Below are 23,490 nucleotides of genomic sequence, written 5' to 3' on the forward strand. Positions count from 1 at the left end.
CCTGTGGCAGGGCATTGTGAAAGTAAGTGAACTGAGAAGCGTCCGTGGTAACCATGGCGACGGTGCCGTGGACGTCAGAATGACGCAGGAAGGCCAGCATGTGGGAGGCTGCAGCATGGAGAGGGCTGAAAAGCCGGCCTGTAATTGCGCTTTCCAGCGCTATTATGCCCGGCTCCGTAGACTTTTTGAATGAATGATCATCATGCACTCGTACAACAGAAAGGACTGCATGCTAACGGTGATTTCTTTCTTTCTCTCCCCATCTCTCCACATGTCCGCAGCATAGAGCCGAGAGCTTCTTTGCATTCCCACTGAAGCCGATCAGAAGCCCAGCTAGTATCACGCAACCAAACACAAGTGCCAAAAGCAGCAGTGCAACAGCAGCCGCAGTGACCCACGACCCCTGAACCCAACCCCTCCGATGGCGTGTTCCGCCCTCGCCGCGCCCGCCGTGGCCCTCACCCTGCTCCTCTTCGGCATGGCCTCCTGCACCCCTTCGGGCCCGGCCTCCGCCACCTGCGCCACCCTGGAGCAGAGCCGCTTCTTCGGGGTGTTCACCTCGGCCGCCGCGCTGCCCTCCACCCCCTGCTCCTGGACCCTTCAGAACCCCGACCCGCGCCGCTACACCGTCTACATGAAGATCACCAAGCCCACCGACGCCTGCACGCCGCGCCAGATCCGCACCTTCCAGTTCGACTCCTTCATCGAGACCTCCCGCACCTACCTGGGCATGGAGAGCTTCGACGAGGTGGTGCGCATGTGCGACGCCTCCACCACCGTCACCTACCTTGAGTCCACCAAGCAGTTCCTGCAGGTCCGCAAGGTGGCGCCGCGCAACGCCCTCCAGGAGATGGTGGAGGAGGCCGGCGGCGACGGCGAGTTCAAGGCCGAGTTCCTGGTGGTCGGGAAGAGGAACCCCAGCATGCCCGCCTGCCAGATGCTGTGCCTGTGGCTGGAGAAGTGCCTGGCGGCGAGTAGCCATGACAACCCCTGCGGCATCATGAACACCCCCTGCCAGTGCTGGGAGACCCCACAGAGGAAGCCGGGCAGCTGTTTCAGAGGCGGTGTGTACGTGGAGAAGTGTACCCCGGTGCCCAAAGACGCCACCCGCGACGCCGAGATCATCAGTAAGTTGGGCACACGCGCTCTCCTCATGCGGTGGTATCATCCGGTTTAGAAGTACACGCATATGTCCAATCCCAAACCAAACAAGAACAAGCCCACACTTTATCGTATCAGATCACATCAAAACTTCGACCGACATTTGAAAAAACAAGACGAGTTTCTGATCATAAACCGACCAGGCAAAAGAAAGAGAGAGGGCGAACTCACACCTGGTGTGATAACCTCCGAGAACCTGTACCCCCCCCTGACTATAGATCGCCCTGTCTGCGTTACAGGGAAGAACGTGTTCTCGCAGACTCTTGTCTGCCGGACGGCCCCCTCACCCAGCGCTCCCTCCATTACACCCCGAGCGGGGAGCTGCACCGGTCAATAATGTTTGCCTAGAGAGAGCGGGCTGTGCAGGGGCCCGGGGCCCCAGGGCCGTGCCGCCATAATGAAGGGTAAACCAGAGCGTGTTAGTGGACTGTGGCCGCGTTCCCTCAGAGCCTAAGTGGCCTGAGCTGCTTGACCGCACACACACACAGAGCCAGCTCTCGCACACTTAATCACCGGCGAGCACACCCAATGCGAGCACACCCCCCCCCCCCCCCCCCCCCCACCAGCTGAAATCGAAACCGGGGCCACTTGTATGTCACCATGGCAACACACTTGTTCAGCCTCACAAAAGCGCCTGAAAAGCAAACAATCGCCATTTAAATTGGAGCGTTTATCGACTTGGCCGCTCGTCCCGGCACACACAAAGGTGTCCTTGTCCAGGTTCTCCGATGGCTGCCCGCTGTACAATAGCTTAATTAGTCACTTCCTGCCCGTGCATTTAAAGTCTGCGGATACAGTCTCCACTTTACATTCATATCCTCTTCTCTCTCTTAAAGGCAGAACTTAAGTCACAGCTACTGGATGTAATGTTGAACGCCTATGAATATGAGAATCATATTTATAGTATATACCCAATGCCACTTCCAGTCAAATCCCAGGAGTTGGCTAGGTGTTAACTAGAGTTAAGTAATTACTGAAGCCGGAATTAACCATTCTTTCCCCTGCTTCCTCCCTTCCCCTTCAGAGGGCTGGAGCACCTGGGGCCGTTGGGCCGAGTGCAGCCAGGAGTGCGGCGGCGGAGTCCAGGTGCGCAACCGCGCCTGCCAACCGGAGAACAGCGTGTGCCGGGGCGTGGTCGAGGAGGGCCGTGCCTGCAACCCTCAGCCTTGCATCGGTAAGCTTGGGCTCCCCGTCACCCGCATTCATGGTGGTCCCGCAGCAGGTGTGCCCGTAGGTGGAGTTGGCCAGAAGTGATTCATTAAAATGCATCTCACTCTCTCTCTCTCTCTCTCTCTCTCTCTCTCTCTCTCGCCTTCTCTCTCTCTCTCGCAGGTAAAGCGCGCAGCATGAGTCAGGGCCTGCGTTCCATCATCGGTCTGAAGAGAGATAATGTTGACGATTCCAGCAGAGCCGTTGCCGCCCCAGCAGGTGAGATGCACTAAACAGGTCGATTGTTTTTGCCCGGCTTGATGTTATAATCACAGCTTTCTAAGAAGCCATGGAGACAGAACATACAAAAACATAAAGGGAACAAGCCTCCCAATGTTTGTTGTTGTTGTTGTGGGAGTAGAAGCTGTGGTGGACGAGTGGTCCCAGTGGAGTGTGTGCTCGGTCACATGCGGCGAGGGCTGGCAGGGACGCACACGCACCTGTGTCACCTCCGTCTTCACCACCCAGTGCACCGGACCCCTCCGCGAGAACCGCCCCTGCAACAACTCCGCCGTCTGCCCCGGTGAGTGTGTGTGTGTGTGTGTGTGTGTGTGGGTGTTTGTGTGTGTGTGTGTGTGTGTGTGTGTGTGTGTGTGTGTGTGTCTATGTTTTACTGAAGAGAGCAAGAAGAATTGTTGATGCGCACTTGTCCGCCAACTTGAGCCGAGGCTACACAATGAAGCACTACTCCACCTAGTGGACAATTTCTGAATCACACCCCCTATACCATGGGCTGCATCATCACCATAAGCGTCCACTTATGGTTCTAAACCTCCATAGGGATAAGACAAGTGTCCCAATACACATACATTTATATAGGTACAAAGAATTCATAGCCAGACAGAAAGAAGAAGTGCTGGTGTATAGGTATTGGTGTATAGGTGTATAGCCACTCACACACTGCTCCCCCTCTCTGGCTCTAGTCGATGGTGCTTGGGATGAGTGGGCTCCCTGGAGCCTGTGCTCCTCCACCTGTGGCCGTGGATTCCGCGAGCGCCTTCGCTCCTGCAAGCAGCCCGAGCACGGAGGAGAGCCCTGCACCGGCCCCAAGAAGCAAACTAAGTACTGCAACATCGCCATCTGCCCAGGTCAGCCCCTTACAGGCACACACCCTTGTATCATTAGAATCTGCGGGAATGAAGTGATCGTACCGTAATCCTCCCATTAGAGGATTTAGACTGCAGCGGCCCCGCAATAAATCAGATTTATCAGGGAAGGAAAGTGAGCCAGCGATATGCAGCAGGGGAACATTGAGTCCATGTTTATAAGCTAGCACACAGCAGCGTTCACGCCTGCAACCAAAATCAGGGATTATTACTTTGACAGGGGCTTTGTGTTAACGTGGCCCTCCGACTCCCACACACACCTGAGTGCCTCTTAAGTTAAAGACATTCCAACCATTTATGAGCGGCGTTCCCTACCAGCCCGGAATCACATCTGACTCACCCACTAAACAAATCCTGCTCATTAGTCAGACACTGGGTGATTCAGCCACTGCTCATGGTCATCCAACGCCTCTCAGACCTTTTCAGCTGCTATCGCACCACCTACTTATGTCCTCCGTGCCGGCATTTTAAAATGCGTTTTTACAGCTCACCTGTAGCGTATGCTAGGGGTGTTTTCCTCATTTCAAAAGCCTGTACATTATCATGGTCGCTTTTGACTGGCACCGGATATGGGGGGGCTTTTGTAATTAGTTGTTTGCAGGGTAATTTTCTCCCCAGTTTTAAGACCATTTTATGAATGGGTGGTTTAAGTTTCTATGTATTGTCCCCCTTCAGCTCACTTTCTGCCTGGGTCGTTTTTAAAGTCTTCTTTGTAAAGGGACGAGTAACTTCACTAAATTGTCCTGACGCAATCCCCCTCAGTCGATGGCTGTCTGCACCTGCAGATAATTTTGGCGCGCTTGATTCTGGGGGCTAGGAAAATGATTGCGGGTCTTTAATGAAAACCCTTTCTCATTTTACACATAATAGGAAGGCTTTTAAGATTGATTCCCCACCTTAATAGTGTCACTTTAAATCATAAAAAAATAACATCAGGTTTTTTGTAGATGGATTTTCACACTTTTATATTCTAGACTAACCTTTTATACTTCAGTGTAAACGGCTCTTATCTTTTAAGGGCTTCCACCTATATCAAATCATTAACTGAAGAGCTTATTTTGAATGATTCTTATCAGGGTTTATCTTGTACATAACAAGGTTCAACGCATTCCCACTCCAATGCATTGTTTATGAATCCGAATGGATGACGATGTGCAGTTATGAGAAACGCCTTGGTCCATGGCTAAACCCGCCTCTCTGCTTCCCTCTAGTGGACGGATCCTGGAACGAGTGGGCAGCCTGGACCCCCTGTTCTACCTCTTGCTCCAACGGAACCATGCAGAGGACCAGAGAGTGCAACGGGCCCTCCTATGGCGGCTCTGAGTGCCACGGAGGCTGGAAAGAGTCCACCAACTGCTTCTTGAAAGATTGCCCTGGTGAGGGACTCCCCTTGCCCCCTCCCGTCTGCAGCTGTCTGGCATAGACAGCTTATCAACAGGGCCAATTAGAGCTCGGCAATGAATCCCAAATCAAAAGTTAGATTTTCCTGACGTGCGTGCGCTGCTTTGTCTCTTTATAGTTGATGGACGCTGGCAGTCGTGGACCACCTGGGCTAGCTGCAGCAAGTCGTGCGGTGGTGGGATTCAGCAGAGACAGAGGATGTGTGAGGGGCCTTTGTTCGGAGGAGAGCCATGCCCCGGGGTCACGGAGGAGAAGAAGCGCTGCAATGAGAGGAGATGCCCAGAGCCCCATGAGATCTGCCCTGAGGAGATGACCGGAGATGTCATTTGGAAGAGAACCCCCGCTGGAGACATTTCCGCTGTCACCTGCCCATCCGACGCCTCAGGTACTTACTCAGTCCATTATGTTCTCCCCATAAACATGCACTGCACATGATTGGGAAGTCAGGGCTGATAGTACTAATTGTTCACCGTGACAACCAATTTCAACATGAATTTCAATCATCAGGCTTGATTCTGCGCCGCTGCACCCTCGACGCCGTGGGCCTGGCCTATTGGGAGAGTCCCACTCACATCAAGTGCATCTCTGAGAACTACAAGACCATTCAGACCATGGTGAGTCTCAGACCGGCAGGTCTTCCCGGCTTCAGGCATGCCTCCCTGCCTCGACACAAGCATAGAAATATCATGCGGCGTTCTTTAACGGTCTGCTCTCTGTTCTCCGTTCAGGCCCAGGAGTTCAGCTCCCAGATCCAGACAGGACAGGGCATCGATGGCGTCCCAGAGGTGATTTCCCGCCTGAGATCCTCCACCGACCAAGGCGCCACATACAGCGGAGACCTACTGGCCACCATGGAAATCCTCAGGAACACCACGGAGATGTACAAGGGAACCAGCCTGAGAATGAGCAACGCCGACAAAGAGGTGAGATTAACACACACGTGTGTATATATATCTCGATCCATCTCGATCCATCGTTGCATCCTGATATTTCATGACATTGTGGTAGCTATCCAGCATTCTAAAATAAGCTACATTTTATAAATTAATACATTTTATTAATCAGTGCATGGGGTTCTAACGCTTGTGTTCTCTGCCTTGTCATCTGCAGAACTATATACAGACCATCAGCAACTTACTGAAGGAGGAACATCGTGACAAATGGGAGGAAGCACAGCTGGTAAGTGATAAGAAAGCTGTGCTTGTGTGTATCTGTGTGTCTGTGTGAGGACGGTGTGAACTGCACTAATGTTCCCTCGTTTGGGTGAAATTTGCTGTTTGGACGATATTGGGGGAGAAGGACTTTTTCGGGGTTGCATTTCACAAGTTGCCACGAACAGGGTGTAAGTGTGAGAAAAGGGGGGTTGTGGGGGTAAAAGTAGGGATGAGTCATGCCGTTAGTCCAATTAGCACCCAATCTTAGACGAGCTGCCAGGACAGACTCCACACCACAAGGAACCACATCAAAAGGTTATAGATGTTTCAAAACTCCCTACATCCACAAGAAAGTGTACTCCTAGTTATAAAGTTGTGATTCCTCCAGTCCCTCAACCAACAACAAATACCCTGCAATTACATTAAGCTCTACTGCGAAAACCAAGAACAGAATGCTGGGGTTAATGCTTCTCAGAAAGAACAGTGTGAGTCAAAGTGCGACAGAGAAAGAGAGAAAGAGAGAGGGAGGGTGGAGAGAGAAAGAGGGAGGGATAGCATCACTACGCCTACTCTGCAATCTGTGCGTCTGTTTTGGCAGCCTTGAGACCAGTATGGTCAGATGTAAAGGGGCAAAGATGGCGCATCATCACACATAGGCACACACCTTGCGCCCACACCGCTGCAGTTCTGCGTCAGAGATACGCAATGCCAGACGGCCCTCCCCCTTTACCAGTGAACAGGATGGAGCGGGCATGCAGGAGGGAAAGAAAAGGACCCTGAGCATCTATTAAACAGTCTGACCATTTATGGGCCTCAGGAAGTAGTCTGGTGTTGCATAGCAGCAGCCAGTGATGTGGGTTCTCTGTGCGCCTTTAGAGTGGAGTGCTCTAAAAGGAATACCAACTAGATTCCTTTGAAATAACTGCAACAGAAAAAGCCATGCAGGGAATTTTGAATTGCATATAATGTGACCAGAGCAAATCCTCCTAACAAACATGCTGTTCTGTCTTGATTGTTGCCTAGATGGGGGCCAACATCAAGGAGTTCCTGCGCCTGGTGGAGGACTTTGTGAACTTGATTGGCACACAGATGCGCGGCTTTGAGGATGTTTACGAAGTCACCGAGAATTTAGGTGAGCGCCCCCTCAGCGGTAGCAAATCCAGGGAGTACTTTGTGAGTGCATCACTCTAAATCCTGCATTGTGTCATCTTGACACACGGTGGCAGTGTACATCACCGCACACAGTTACAGTCCTTCCGCCGGTTAAGGTGCCATCCTGGCAGTCTGATCCCCCGGTGACATTTACAGTGACACACATATGGTGAAACACATAACGTTCAACCAAGCAATCTGGTACAATATGGAGGGAGAACGATACAAGCCGTTGGTAAGACCTATCCCCTCACCTCTAAGGCACTGAGCCTCTGTACTCTGCAATGGGATGTACAGGCTTACACAACAGAGAGAAGGAGCACTCTTACACAATGTGAGCGCCTTTATAAGAAACGAACGAGTTAACGATGCCGCAGCACCACCTAGTGGTCAGCCGGGCACACTTCCACACAACGGTCCTTAAATCAAATCAATTTTGTTGTTGTTGACTCACTGACGTGACCCTGTGTTTTTCTCCACAACAGTTCTGAGCATCCACAAGAGACCCACCAGCACCGCATCCAACTTCAACTTCCCAGAGAAGGGCTGGAGGGGAATGCTGGACTGGGTCCGCACCGCCGAGGAGAAGATCACCGTGTCCCGCGACTCCCTCTCCATCGACCAATCAGGTGGAGATCCTCATTACTACTGAGCCTCAGGTTGTTGTGGTGTGTGTATTCCATTGTATTTCCTGGTTCCCTCGGTCGGCCGTCTGCTGCTTACCTTTCAGACTAATAGAGTTTATTTTCTCTTCTCTCTTTCTTTTGGTGTAGATGGTACCACCGCCTTCTTTACTGGCATTGTCCTCTACAGAAACCTCGGGGCCATTATCTCCCAACAAAGGTATGCATCCCCGAGCTGACGGCAATACCCCAGTGGTCAATATACAGATGCCAAATCAATGTGTGTCTTGTTCACCGCACTAAAAATCTCAAACACCCTTGTTTGTCTCTACAGCAACAGCAGCCTCCTCAACTCCAAGGTGGTGACCGTGACTGTGAGCCCCAGCCCCACCCTCCTCTCTCCCCCCGTTGAGATTGAGTTCCCCCACCTCCACAATGTGAGTCTACAGCCTAGTCTGGTTGGCTTAATAAAGAAATAAAGACATGAGCCGACTAAACTGAGCAAACCTCCTTCGTCCTCTGGGCCCCGGAGTGTTGCTAGTTCATCGGGGGGGGGGGGTAGTGACATTTTGAAAGTCTTAGCGGTGACATTTGCCGCGCCATCGAGACTTTCGCCTCCTGTCAGCGACAACCCACAGACATCGCAGCGGGGGAAAAAGTTGACTGAATAATTATGTCCGAGGCGCGCCTAATTAGGCCGCTTTGATCCGCTGATGGGTAGCCGGGGTTGTTTTTCCCTCAGAGGGAGCAGGAGGGGGAGTGTGGGTAAGGCAAAGGGGGGAGGTCGAGAAGGGGAGCAGATTGACTGCCTGTCATAGCTGTTGCATCTCACACGTTCCTAAAGAGCGGCCGTTCCAGCCGCGCACGGGTTACCTCCATGTTTCCCCCTCGGTCGTCTGCTGCTCACACCTCGTGTTTTATCTGCCTCCTCCCTCACAGGGTACCATCAACGAGACCTGCATCTCCTGGGACGAGAGCGAGACGTAAGTGTCTTTGGACAGAAGTCCATTTTTGTGCTGTTTTGTACATTGTAAACCGCACACTATACACTGATTGGTCTCCAGAGATGTATCCAGGCAGAGTGCTCCGATCGCCAGCCCCCGTGCTTGGTGTTTCATTTTACCTGCCCTCTCATCACATGACCTCAAGGTCCTTACACACAACCCCCTCCCCCCCCATCCTGGCCCTGATGCACTCTGTTTACCATCCGTCCACCATGAGCCTTTTGTACGGGCTGAGGTGCATTTCATGTGAGTTGTTTGAGAACAAGGAGAGCTGTGGGCTAGCCTGACCTGGATCAATACCGACCATCATATACTATAGTTTCTGTCTAACCACAGCGACACAAGCAGACAGGCAAAGTCCAAAGCTGTACAAGTCAGTGGCCAGAAAGCTTAAAGGACACGAAGAGGATGATAGATATGAATCTAATAGAATTACCTCATGTGGTCTGAGCGAGGGCGGAGTGGGCGCTTCCGGACAAATTGGATTGATCATTTGGGATGAATGGACAGGGCGTCGGGACAAAGGAAAAGCTAGAGAGGAGACAGGCCTGGTGGTGTATAGAGGGTCAGTCCAGGCTGTCCACCCTCGTTCTGAGACGTCCGGTTGATAGAGATGTATTTATATGTATGAGTTAAAGCACCTTTCAGTTTTAAGATATATTGATTTTGGCCTAGCCTGCTTGGTTAAAACTGCTGCATGCTTATGCAACAGCAAGGTCAGTATATCGAAGGAGAAGAAAAAAAATGGAGGTGAGAATTAGAGAAGATGGAGCTTGATGGAAAAGCGACTAGCTTCCACTTTAGAGCCAACGCACTGACTCTGATTGGGGATCAACCGGGCCTATGATGCTCTTCACTGGCTTGATGGAGGGCAGAGCACTGAATCAAACCATGAAATACAGTTTAAAGCTTTACGGCCATCAATTCCCCATATTATTAATGGGAAAAAGCGTACACCCCAGAGTATCTTTGACAGTAAAAATTATGATCAAGGATATTTTCTTGACACTTTTAGTCATGAAAAAGGCTTACAATGTTCTCCCCCATCTGTTTTTATAGACATCATTCAAAATATCAGTGCCAATACACAGCTATTGATTTACAAATCAACATTCTGCATGATCCATCGCTGTATGGACGTTGTCATAACCACCTCACACCACGGGAACACAATGTCCTCTGTCAACTCTTGTGAGTGTACGTGTTGCCATGTAATCACGCCGTGTTCATTAGAAATAAGTTAATTTTGTGTTGGGCTATGATTTTGTACAAGCATGTTGGCTTTTGAAACGCACAAAACGACTACTAATCATGTAAATGTTACCGGCTTGTTAATAAGACTTGTTTAAACTTCATGCCATTCAACCCCAATACATTAGATGAAACTGTGTATGTTTCTTATACAGACTTGTACAGTAGCCCACTGGGATTCAATGTAGAAATCCCCTTTGTCTTGTTTATTTATCCCTTTATTTCAGGCTATATTGATTTCTAATTATCATTATAAATAATGGTATTTGTATGTTCTCGCTTATCATGCACGAATACCACCAACTATCTCATTGGAATTGAAGTTGAAGATGTAAAAAAAGAGAAAAGGAAACACTTTCTTGAGCGGTGTCTCAGATGTCGAGGAAATCTCCTCTAACCCGTTGTTGTCTCTCTCTCCTCTGCTCTGTGCAGCTCTTCTCTGCTCGGGACCTGGTCTGCGCGGAGCTGCAGAGCGGTCGTCGTCGATTCATTCAGAACCAAATGCGTGTGTGACAGCCTCTCCACCTTCGCCATTTTATCGCGGATAAACACCGATTTGGTAAGTTTAAGATGCGTCTTTGACGTTAAACGTGTTTTGTACTTGGTTTTGTCTTCGAGCGAAGTTTAAATGGGAGCGTTTACGTGTTTTTCGCACGATTCGTTATGTTGCGTCCGTTGCCCACCTTCGTGTTTCTGCAGGTGAATTTCACCAAATCATTTGTCTAAAGCCTGCTTGATTTATGATTCAGATTATTTGGGCACTTAATTGAGCAACATGTTGAAACAACATTGTGAAGAAGCATTTTGCTGTCGCAAAATGCTGTAGCATTATGTCGTTTAAGAACGACTTTGTTTGTCGGTATTTCTATTGATTCGCAGCTTGCTAAACGTCCTTGCAAAACGTTAACGTTAATCACAACAGACGAATTATCGATATGTTTTATAAAACATCGAAATAGCCTAATAACGAAGTTACCTAATGAGACATTTTTTACTTCACAATGCCTCACTAATTTGTCGATGGGGCCGTGGGCTTATTTGTTGAATGTAGCCTTTATGGGCTCATAGGTAAATATAAAGCCTGCTCTTTTCACAATGTAACGTGTGGACGTGCAGACGGACACCATCTACATCACAGAGGGCTTGTGACCGCCTATAAATCGCATGTCTCTGGAGCAATTCCCCGTGTTGTTGCCCTGGTAACGTCTTCTGCTGCGCAAACTCGGTCCGTGTGATTTTTGGTAACTGAGCCACACCACCGCCTTTCTTTCATCCTCCCCGGGGGTCTGAGAAAAACACTCTGTCCACCGCTACTGTGCAATTAGGTTTTGCTCTGACTTAATGACTTAATTAATTAACCCCGCCAATCAACAGATGGCATCCATTGTCCACGTAGTTTGGCGATCCCAGTGTCTGTTTATTGCTGTCGTTTTAATAGTGCACACTCGGTTATAACAACTGTTGTGAATGTCCGCAAAGGCTGCATGATTATTATGCTCGGGGACTTGATACTGTACCGTGCACCCCTTGCATTATTACAGCCTATTGTTCATCAGATGCAGTGGCCCTGTATTTCATTGTAAAGAGACAAACACGGAGGCCACACCGTCGTTGTGTTGTGCTTCCAACCTCCGGCGACAGTGGGGATGCAGCTGCGCCAATCACTGTCTGCCAGTATCGCTGAATTCCCCGTTACCTCAGACCCCTCCCCTCCAGCTATCCACCAGCTTCTCCCCCCTCCCACCCCTTCAACCGCTGCAGTTCTGCCCTGAAAATGCCAGAGTGGCAGACCAATAGAGAGACAGATGTCTGGTCATGCCTCCCCCCCCATCACCACCTTCCAGCACTCCCCGCCCTCTGCCCCACAGCTCCATCCACCCTTTGATGTGAGCTGTGGACATTTTGATACAGGGTAGAGAGGGAGAGAGAGATAGAGAGAGAGATAGAAAGAGAGCAAGAGAGAGATAGAAGAGGAAGGGAGAGCGAGGTGGAGTAAAGAGAGAGGGGGGGGGAGAAAAACAGCCAGACACTGCAGTGTTCTAGCTCTCATTCGATATGATCTAATGTTGGTCTCTGCTGCACCATTTGGAACGAGCCCCGCTGGGATTCAGCCTACCTAGTTAAGCCAGCCGACGTCCTTGACCAAAATGGCCCTGATTAGTGCTGGTTGCACGCTGGGAAATCAATTATCACCGCAAATGAAGGGGTGCACCAATTAACTTGTTTTCTTGGCGCACCGCTCTTATCGCTGTATGTATCCCCCTCTGGCTTTCTGTTTTCCTCTGCGCCCCGTCTGAAAAGACAAAAATGAAGGAGAAATCAAGATTCGGTCAAGGGCACTCGAGAGATGTGTTATATTTAGGTCTCATGGGCTGTCTCACTTTCCCTCAGTCAACCCAGATATAAGGGACAGATCGCAAAGGGAAAAGCAACCACTATTTGATAGCGGAAGGCAGCACACCGCATGGATATCTAGAATCTGCTCAAGAAATGCATTTAGATCCAGTAGAACGGCCATTTGAGACACATTCCCAAATGCTGATATGCAATTGGGCCACCATTGTCTGGACTAGACAGAAGTGGCGTCTTGGCCCATACACCTACTGTGTGTTGGGTGCCAAAGGCAATTTCAACCCTATTAACTCTACAGCCACGTGTGTGCAAGCATTGCCGTGCTCACATGAATCTAGAAAATTGTTTCACTGAATCACCAACTCAAAAATAAGATGAGACGAGATAACTGTAATTAGGTTGTTTGTACTCCTGTCTCTTATCTGTGCCGGGTTCTACCCCCTTAATCCTATTACACGAAGAAAAAAATAATGTTACCTTTCGGCAAAAAACAAATAGCATTTGTTATCCGCATGTAATCAAAGCATTCGGCATTGACGGATTTCTGCATCGCGGCCCCCCCATCGTCCTGCTGCTGATGAGCGAGATTAATCAGAGGTGGTCGATAGAGACAATCTCCCAGCAGCCCCAGAAGCCAAAAGAAACCAATGAAATCGCCTGAGAAACATGGGATGGCGTTCCTCCACTTGACCTAGCCAATAACACAGTACACAGTCAAATCCCTCCGACAAGGCTTTGTGATGTTGGCTCCTGTTACAAAGAACCCCCCCCCCCCACCCCTTTCCTCCTCCTCTCCCTCCCTCCCTCCCTCCCTCTCCTCCTTTGGCTGGCACCAGTGTCCCTATTGGCCCGCTGGGTATACCAGCGACAGTGGGCAGAGCGGGAGGGGGGCAAGGGGTCCCATGGTGGGTCGGTGTCAGGGCTGCCCGGGTACACGTGCCGTGACCGGGGCCAGCTGGGAGGTTCGCCGCACTGCTGTCACGACCCAGCAAGGCGGCAGGACGGGGGTTCATGGGAGGGGGGGGTTAATGGGGCGGACGGGTCGGGCGGCTGGGCGAGGGGGGGGGAGGGGTGGTAGATTAATGCACAGGTGCTAATAGCCCACCTGTCCCTTCACTGCAGGGAGAGTGGAAGAGTGCCACACGCACACTACAGAGCAGACACCAATGACACACACGCGCACACAAACAGACGCACACAGGCACGCCCACAAAGGGAAGGCACATGCGGACGACCGCCAGAGAGAGTGTCTGAATAGAAACGAGGCGTATGCTGTACAACGGGGGGAAGAGGAAGCCGGGCTGAGAAGGTGATGATTAGACGGTTAGCGCAGTGGATGAGACGGAGAAAGAGAAAGGAAATCTAGCGGTAACAGTAGCCACGGTGGTCAGAGCCATCCCTCCACCTGGGCCGAAGTACCGGTGGAAGGAGATACATGCTTTGTGTTCGCCACGTTTCATGTGACGGTTTTGAGAGAAATGCTCAACAGGGGCGGGGGTGGGGGGTGGAGGTGTGACCTCGGTGGGGGCTTGCTTGGGCCGGCCTCTCCATCTTTCTGACAAGCTCCTCTAGGGGTCACCTTGCCCAGCCGTGGCCTCATTATGCCATTCATCTGTTCGCCCACAGGGAGGACTCTGCTATTGGAGATAGCATGCACCCGGAAGACTGAGAGCTGTTTTTATGTGTGTGTGTGTGTGTGTGTGTGTGTGTGTGTGTGTGTGTGTGTGTGTTAGCTGAGGGCTAGTGCATGTTTTTCACACTCTACATGTCTCTCCTCTTGTCTCCCGCTGTGCAGATCATGGACAAGGCACTGCTCCCGTCCGTCACGCTCATCGTCGGCTGCGGGGTCTCCTCCCTCACCCTGCTCCTCCTCATCATCATCTACGTCTCCGTTTGGAAGTAAGTTCTCCCACACAAAGTACCCTACACGCCCTATTTGACCACGTGATCGTCACTCACTCACTCAATCACTCGCTCACCCCCCTGATGTTTTTTCTCTCTCCAGGTACATTCGCTCTGAGCGCTCGGTGATCCTCATCAACTTCTGCATCTCCATCATCTGCTCCAACGCCCTCATCCTTGTCGGACAGACCCAGGCTCGCAACAAGGTAAGGGGCCGCTCCCTCATTTAGATCTCCTTTAAAGCTCGCTAAAGGTTCTCTGCCATCGGGGACTCCACTGGCACTTTCTCACACTCTCTTTCGCTCTCTCTCTCTCTCTCTGTCTCTCTGTCTCCTCTCATTCCCTCAGGTGGTCTGTTCTCTCGTCGCCGCTCTCCTCCACTTCTTCTTCCTTTCCTCCTTCTGCTGGGTGCTGACGGAAGCTTGGCAGTCCTACATGGCTGTCACGGGCCGTCTGCGCAACCGCATTATCCGCAAGCGTTTCCTGTGCCTGGGCTGGGGTAAGGCCCGCTCTCTTTGTCTTCTCTGTGTGTGGCTCGGGGCTTTTTTCCTATCCTGTTTTTTAAATCCTCTGTTCTATCTCTGTCCTGACCTACCTTGGTGGGTGATTATTCTTCTTTTGACACTAAAACTCTCTCCCGCTTTTTTCTCTCCCTCGCCCCATTTTCTTTCCTTACTGACAGGTCTTCCTGCTCTGGTGGTGGCTGTGTCTGTGGGTTTCACCAAGGCGAAGGGATATGGCACTGTTACTTAGTAAGCATTATACCCTCCTCTCCTCTCCTTGTTTCTCTGGGTGTCCCTTTGGGCTTTTCTTTCTGCCAATACAGTCTACTAGTTTGTTTCTTTTCTGACGTTTCTCTACTTTCCTTTGTGTTCAGCTGCTGGCTTTCTCTGGAAGGGGGTCTTCTTTACTCGTTTGTGGGCCCCGCCGCAGCTGTCGTCCTGGTGTGTATTCCCTCCACCGCTTGTTATAATACACAGGGCATGACAAGTTGAAGTATTTAAACGTGATTTGTTTGGCACATTCCTAATACCTGTCCCATCTTGTCAAACAGGTGAACATGGTCATTGGTATTCTGGTCTTCAACAAGCTGGTGTCCAAGGACGGCATCACCGACGTGAAACTGAAGGAGAGAGCCGGGTAAGTCCTCACTTCACTCGTGCTGTACTAGCCTCAAAAGCCTCATCGGGGCGTTATCACTGCAGGGTATTCAACAATACGCCTGTCCTCTGGGGGCTAAAGACGAGGTCCACAGTGTGCTCATGTCTCGCCTCTCTGTCTGTTCGCTGCAGGGCGTCTCTGTGGAGCTCTTGTGTGGTGCTGCCCCTCCTGGCCCTCACCTGGATGTCAGCCGTGCTGGCCATTACCGATCGCCGCTCGGCCCTCTTCCAGATCCTCTTCGCCGTGTTCGACTCGCTGGAGGGCTTCATCATCGTCATGGTGCACTGCATCCTGCGCAGAGAGGTAGGCTGAGAGGAAAAGACAAACCCATTAGGGGGAAGGAGAATGGAGGTTGTTTTAGTGAAGGGGAAATGGTTGTATGCTTTGCAAGTGGATGTCATCTGCAGACTGCTTCATTGTGAATTTGTTTTCTCTTCAGGTTCAAGAGGCTGTTAAGTGCAGGGTGGTGGACCGTAAGGACGATGGCAATGGAGATTCTGGTAGCTCCCAACAGAACGGCCATAGCCAACACGTGGTGAGTTTCCATTTGCTTCGGTTCTTTGCCTCTTTAAATGTCTTGGGAGCCTTGTAGGCCTCATCCCTATTCGTGTGAGATCATTCATCTCTAACAAAACCTTTGCTTTTGTCCTTTCCTCAACAGTCTGATTTCGAAAAGGACGGAGATTCCAGCAGACAAGGTGAGCCTTAACTTGATTCACATTTACTTGATTTTCTTTCATAAAACCTGGGCATTTCAGCGCCTGCACAAAGACTTACCATCCTTCCAGCGAGTTCGCAACCTTTTTCCCAAAACCCTGTTTGGTTATTCGATCCGCTCAACCGTTTCTTTTCCTCGCATAGGGATGACAAGCTCCTCCGAGGAGAAGTTGTCCCCGCCCCAGATGCCCCTCCCCATGGGCCCCAACTTCCACACCCTGCCATCCAACCCCAGCGGCAAGACCCACATGCAGGCCATGCCCGAGTACTCAAGCCACACCCTCACCCTGAAGCGGGAGAAGAGCCGGCTGGCGGGCGGCGTGGACCCCTCGTGCGGCAAGCCCGTGTACGTGTGCGACGGCGAGCTCTTCAAGCAGCTGGACGCCGACATGGCCCGCGGCCACGTGGACTGCGGCCTCTCGGACGGCAGCAGCAGCGGCGTCAGCGGCGGCGGCGGCTACGTGCTCATGCCCAACACGACGTCCACGCTGAGGACCAAGCCCAAGGAGGACATGTCCAAGTACAACATGGGCCTGGACCAGCTGCCTCAGCTGCCGCAGACCCGGCTGGTGCACCTCACCGGGCCCTTCGCCGAGCCGCAGGCCGCCTTCGGCCTGCAGCAGCTGCCCTCGGACCAGGTGAGCGTGTCGTACTCGGAGCGCGACTCGCCCATCCAGAACCTGCACAACATGTCCAGCGAGTCGCACATCACCCACAGCAGCCTGGAGAACACCTTCGAGTCCATGAACTCCATGATGTCCAAGAGCGAGACCATCTCCACGCTGTCCATGAGCTCCCTGGAGGTAAGGACGCCCGCACACACACACACACACACACAGACACACACTCGGACGAGGAGGTCCTCCTCTCGTTGCTTTTGGTTCTGACCCACTAATCCTGTTGTTATTGTGAGACTAACCAGTTTTCTGTTTGGTGTCCCTTTCTTCTTGCAGAGGCAGAAATCGCGTTATGCTGAGTTAGATTTCGAGAAGATTATGCACACAAAGAAGAGGCACCAGAACATGTTCCAGGATCTGAACAGGAAGCTGCATCATGCTGAGAAAGACCGGGAGTCTCCCGCCTCTGACACCAAGGTACACCATCACAATAAGGACCTTGTCATCGTCATCATGCAGGCTCTCATTTTAAGTTGAAAGCAGTTCTCAAACAAAAATAAAAAAAAGTCATAAAAAAGAGGCGGAGGCCATTGTGTAAAAAAAAACATTTGAGCCGAAATGATGAGTTATCTCATCAAGACAACAAAAAAGACTGTGTCAAAAAATACAACTGTGGAACTTTAGCTGTTGCCTGGAGGTCACATAAAGACCTATTCCCTTCCTTCCTCCTTACAGTCTGTGAGATGGAGTGTGTCATCAGGAGGAAGTGACAAAACGAACCACAGCGTGAGTGTTTATTTACAACCTCACAATGTAGGATTTAGAAAATAAAACCTCGACACACCATTCAGTATTACACACGCCTCACGGCGGGGGATACTTGACCCCACCGACTAGAACAAAGCACAATATCAAACCTAGTACCATTACCTTTATTCAGTCCACCTTGTAGTGTTCAACTCATTATACATTCACATGAACAAGAAACAAAGGTCCACTGTCTTGAAATCCATACAGACCTTGGGTGATGATCCGTAGGCACCAGTACTCAAAGGCCCTATCTCTCCTTCTCCCCCAGGACAAACAGCAGGCTCCTCTGGACAGGCCCTGGGACGGCGGCAACCGGGGCCTGCAGCAGCAGCAGTCTCCCCCCGCGTGGGTCCGCAAAGACCTGGAGCCCCTGGCTGCGTCGCCCCTGGAGCTCCACTCTGTGGACTGGGAGAAGGTGGGCACCACCATCCCGCTGGTGGGGCAGGACATCATCGACCTCCAGACGGAGGTCTGAGCGCGAGGAGACGTCGCGGGGGGCCTGCGAGCCTCCCGGGTTTAACCTCAATCGCCCTCGTTTGGTTTTGGAAAGGAGCAATGGACGGTCGGTGGATCCTGTGTGGATGAGAGAGGAGAGAGCCGGAGGGAACGGACCAAGGAGGGCGGGGCGTTCAGAAGGGCTTCGGCCCAGAATCCATGTGTTCAAACCTCAGCTCGTCACCGCAGGAGGAGTGGTTGTGTGGCGGTCGCTCCACGGAGCAGTCTGGAGCCGGTTGTCCGGGCCTGAAGTGGTTGGTGTAGCCGGGTGATGCATGGTTTCCACAGCCCAGGACTGGCTGTAGTTCCCACAGCCCAGGACTGGCTGTGGTTCCAGTCACACTCCACTAACGATTTCCCTGTGCCCTTGGCTGGCACAGACCACGCTGGTGGTCCCACTAGTTTGTGCTTCTCTCTTTGTTGCAATCAACCGACAATTGAAAAAACTAAAAACAGTGCTCAGTCTTCGCCTCATCCGCGGAGGAGAACTGACTTAAGCTACTAGGAGTCAAGAAACCTTCCAAAAGGATTGAGAAAAGAAAAGCCAACGTCATGCTCATCATTTCCTCTACGCTGTTCGGTAGACACGAACAGCCATTTTAATTTTTGCCTTTCCCTTGTCCCAGTTTATCGTTTGCTTCTACTGCTCTGCACTTAAAATGGCGTCTACAGAGCCTAATAAGAGACTCTTCTCCGAGAGACACTCTGTAGTGAGAATTTCACACCGTCGCCTGAGATTAAGGTGTGAGGAACAAAAAGTATTTTTCAATCTTCGAGACGTTGTTTCCACATTAATTATTGTTATTCTTATTATTATTAATAATATCACAGTTATCATTACTATAATTTAAATTTTCATGATTTATATATTATTTCATTCCCCTCATGACTATCGGTCATAGATTCAGTTTTTGACACTGTCGCCAACACCACAAAGCTATGAAATCAGACGATTCTCTCATGAACTCAGTGATGACGGCAACGGGACGAACAGAACAGGCAGCGATGGGGACGGTGTTTCTGCAAGCATCCAGCTTTAGGATACCAAAATGCCAATAACCCTATCGGGAAGGGTGCCAACAGACTTTTGACACGGGAAGAGCAGTGCATTCTGGGAACTGCTTTGATGCCTGTAATGGCAACACACACATCTTCTTCGAGCGGTCACCGCATTAGAGAATGCAGGCTCTTCCAGAACTGTCCACGGTGGACCAATGGGGTTGAATAGGACTTTCACCATTGCCCTTTTGTTTCTCAGCGTTGCAGGTGGTCACAGAGTTTCAGAGGGAAAATATAGAGGCTCCTGCTGCTGGCGTGACTTCCAGTTCTAGTGCCAGGGCCTCTGAAAAATTCAACACATACTTGTGTTTTTAGCCATCAGTGTAAAATAATAGTGCATTATGATGGGCGCTTGATGCTCAAGCAGGACTGATTTTAGACTGTTTTTTTTTTTTTTACCAATATTTACAGAGAGATACATTTTTTATACCATGTTCCTCCATATTTACACAACATATAGACGACTTTATGAGACTATCGTATAACAAATCTGTATTAGCTAACTAAATGGAATCTATTTACTAGGGATTCGCTAGCACAAGACTCCATTTTTTGGAGATCTACGTGACAGGTAGATTATTGTACTTGTACTCTGATAAGCAGACCCTTAGAATGAATAACCAACATATATTCAAAATGTGCTTCAGGGTGTGGTTACTACTGTGTAGCGCACTTCATGTACGAACCTCATGTCTTCTGTAACAATGTGTTTTTAATAACCCGTTGTTCGTAACTTGAGCGTATGTACACCCTGTACCCTGAACACAGAGCAGTACAAACCTCTAGTTACTAGTTACCCAATGCCCATTTGTATCCTCTTTTCGTCTCCAGTTTGTTTACATTTATTTTACTATCTTTCCTCTTGTAAATGTACAGTTTTCAGAGCACAAAATGATGAATGTCATTATTTCTAATAAAAAACACAAATCTATATTAAAACTGAAATGAGCATAAGATTTTATTGCATGAATTGCCTTTTACATTTTGAGAATACGTTTTCTCAATATCAAATTCAAGCTGAAACATCTTGACATTACATGTTTTTTATGTATGGCGATAGTTTCAATAATGTAAAACAATGTTTCTTATTAATGTACTCTGATATCTTGAAGACTCACAGTTCAGCATAAAATTAGACAAATAAAAATGGAGATTACTCCTTGGAAGATGAGCTTTTTGGAACGAAGATAAAATGGATGCTGCATCAGTACAGGTATTCCTTTCTTGTCACATTTGAGCCTCTAGAGATTCCGTTAAATATAGCATCACAGATAGTGCCATATTTAAAATAAATCCTTTTAAGTTGAAGGTAAGAGTCTGGTTTATTTTTAGTATAAGGCAATCAAACTATCAAGGGGAGAAATAGCCTTTGCAGCAAGGTAATACAAAATATCAAGATACAACGAATAAAGAAAAACAAAGCAATGCGGCAAAGGTAAGATTACTATTCTGTATTTGATCTTATTTAGCACCACATAGTCTCCACATGGTTGTTCTGATGTTTCTTGCCTCCTCTCTAAAATTAGATATTCTTTTTCTCAGTGAATTTTAATCGCGCTGCATGCGAGCTCAGCTTCAGGGCACGAGGAAGACGACATTTGCATGATTTTTCCCTTGCTCACTGCTCCATCTCATGAGTTCATATAAGGAGTAAATTGGCTATGTAGTGAGCGTTGAGCTTTGGGCCATGGTTTTTCCCTGATCAAATTGAGGGGAAGAATGCAACCAGTCCATGTTGTAACCCAATAATGCCATCTGGGGCTCCAGACGTCATGTGACACACCCTGCATCAGCAAAGGCATGGTTACAAGATACAGGGCGTAGTTAGCAGTAGCAGAGAGAAGTAAAGACAGAATATAATTAAGGGCTTTATTTTACAAACTAGCTTTTGGTCTCACCTCAGAGACAGTATAACCGAACACATTATGTACAGACACACATACACATAAAACGATTACATACAACTGGTTTGTTTGATTGCATCAGGTTTAATTTTACAAAGCATTGATAAACAGCTGCAGGAGGCCTATCAAATACAATTCATCTGTACATCCCTTTATTACTTCCTTCCACGGATGTGTTGTAACACAAAGAAAACACAAAGACAGAAATTACATTGTATGTGTCGCTTTGGCCCGCCATTTTCTGTTTTGTTACACACCCATGTTATACACCACCATTGCATGTGTATGCATACTGAACGTGTATACACATATAAAATATATACTTTATAGATTAGTCTTTGTATAAATACACTGATTGCTACATTGTACAGATTTCGGTTTATGAATATACATTTAGATCTGCATAAACAACGATTTTACCAAACAAGGAATACTCCTATTAGGCTACTGATATTAGTTCAATCATCCCTTTAAGGATGTGCAGGGATTGGTCCATCTTTCGACATCTCTGTGCACTGCGCACAACCATGCTTACTTGCATCTGACTTGCATCAGCCAGCCAAAACTAGAAGCAATCAAAATGAACTAAACGATATTCAAGCTTTAGTGAAGGCACGCCTGAGTTAGAGTTTTTGCGCATCGTTAAAGTCGACTGTTATCATTGAGACCTTTGCATTGGCGCGATCCCCCCCTCCCCCACCCGTTGTGAAACTCAGTATCAATTAGCCCCTTGCTGGCAACAACACACTCTCCTCTGCCGTGGCTTAATTGAAGGCTGTTGCCATAGGAACGGCAGAAGCTAATCCTCAAGGTGGAAGAGAGAGAGAGAGAGAGAGAGAGAGAGAGAGAGAGAGAGAGAGAGGGAAGGCCTTCATATTTCCCTTGGGACTGCCACTGGTTGAGAGAGAAGACGAGAGGAGACACTTCCTGAGGCAATTATGTTATCCCTAGTGCCTGTCGGCCTGTAAGCCTTAATGTCATGACATGTGCAGGTGTAAAGAGGCTGAGACCAACGCACACAACGAAAAAGGGAATACAAATGGATTTGGCGAACCCTCAGCTGAAAAGCACTGTTGTGAAGATGAACCTTCATCTACCATTACAAATCCATCCTTCCCCCATTAATCCCATTAATCCATCAGACCATCCATCAAGCATCCATTTATTGGTAGTGGGGCATCACAAGAGGACTTATTGTTGATAGCAGATGCAGTACTTCTAGTTTGATGCATCAACTACAAATAAAGAGGGCTGCTGAATAAAAGACTACAACAACCAGTAGGTCAACACCAACTGGGCCCAGCTGCAGCTCATAAAGACTATTTAACAAGGCCCTTGAACGTCACCCCGATTGGATTTTCCGGTGCATAATTAGTGTCCGAGTTCCCCCTATACTTATTCCTTAAATAGTATACTATATAGTGCAGGGAATGAGTGTATAAGAGAGCCAAATCGAACACAGCTCCTGTTACGGCTTGATAACATTGTTTGAGTTGATCCCCAGAGCGCTTGTGACAGAACATTAGATGAGTTCATTCACAGATCTTCATTGACAATTTAACTTGCATTTCATCAATCTTTATTTACCACCATTACTCGGTTGACGCATTCACATTTGAATGATGTCAAAGTGGTTCTAAAAGTTTGTTCCGCTATTACAATTAGAAATACTTGCATAAAGGGGACATTTTAGTTAAACTCAATCTACCAACAAAAAGACCAACTCCATTGAATCATTTCCTGGTTTGGTTAACCCCTTCCTCTAACCTCTACTAAACTTACTCACCAATGCAATTGAAAAAAACTGAACCCAAGAAGTGTAATAAACACCAAAGGTATGTATCTTAACAAACTGAGGTTGACTCGGTTCGCCACACATTGCTTGTTTTGGCTCGAAGAGTTGCTGTATAAAATCAAGGCATATTTAAATCCACCACAGACCGCTCATTGATTCAGCACTTGGGGAGGCCAGCTGCGGGAGCAAGCTCTCCTAGGGCTTCAGTGATGATCACTTATTGGCCTTCAGGCGACTAGTTTGTTCATACATACCTATGTTTTTTCTCTCTCTCTCTCTCTCTCTCTCTCTCTCTCTCTCTCTCTCTCTCTCTCTCTCTCTCTCTCTCTGGCTCTCTGTTTCTCTGATACACGCTTGTTATATTGCACTCTCTTCTTTTCCCCTGAGTCCTGATTATGTAGTACCAAAGAAAATATGGAAGCACGCTTTTATCTTTCTCTGATTGTTCAGCAGACTGAGAGCAGGCCGGAGAGCTGGTGATTCCACCTGTGAGTCATGCCATTCACCCTGCCGCCAGGGGGATCGTCAGAGGTAATGACCGCCTTCAACACTCATGGAATGCTAGGGGGATTTATGTGAAAGGAAATCACAAAGAAGGAGTAAAGTAATAGTCATCT

General features: G+C 49.0%; 1 protein-coding gene across 1 annotated transcript; it reads left to right on the forward strand.

The window, feature by feature from the left end:
• Nucleotides 1-421: 421 nt before the first annotated feature.
• Nucleotides 422-18,095, forward strand: LOC307085254 (adhesion G protein-coupled receptor B1-like; the record flags this gene model as incomplete). The annotated part of the gene is made up of 29 exons (XM_079749955.1): nucleotides 422-1,127; nucleotides 2,186-2,335; nucleotides 2,494-2,589; nucleotides 2,732-2,893; nucleotides 3,294-3,458; nucleotides 4,688-4,852; nucleotides 4,996-5,262; nucleotides 5,385-5,491; nucleotides 5,606-5,800; nucleotides 5,988-6,056; nucleotides 7,055-7,163; nucleotides 7,669-7,812; nucleotides 7,957-8,026; nucleotides 8,141-8,243; nucleotides 8,746-8,789; nucleotides 10,494-10,620; nucleotides 14,209-14,312; nucleotides 14,419-14,521; nucleotides 14,664-14,814; nucleotides 14,998-15,067; nucleotides 15,193-15,259; nucleotides 15,370-15,455; nucleotides 15,608-15,779; nucleotides 15,916-16,011; nucleotides 16,138-16,174; nucleotides 16,338-16,996; nucleotides 17,147-17,287; nucleotides 17,546-17,596; nucleotides 17,889-18,095. The coding sequence occupies 29 exons, from the start codon at nucleotides 422-424 to the stop codon at nucleotides 18,093-18,095; spliced, it is 4,623 nt and encodes a 1,540-aa protein (XP_079606081.1).
• Between the last annotated feature and the right edge of the window lie 5,395 nt (nucleotides 18,096-23,490).

The sequence above is a fragment of the Pollachius pollachius genome (assembly GCF_949987615.1).
Source record: "Pollachius pollachius genome assembly, chromosome: 13".
Classification (NCBI taxonomy): domain Eukaryota; kingdom Metazoa; phylum Chordata; class Actinopteri; order Gadiformes; family Gadidae; genus Pollachius; species Pollachius pollachius.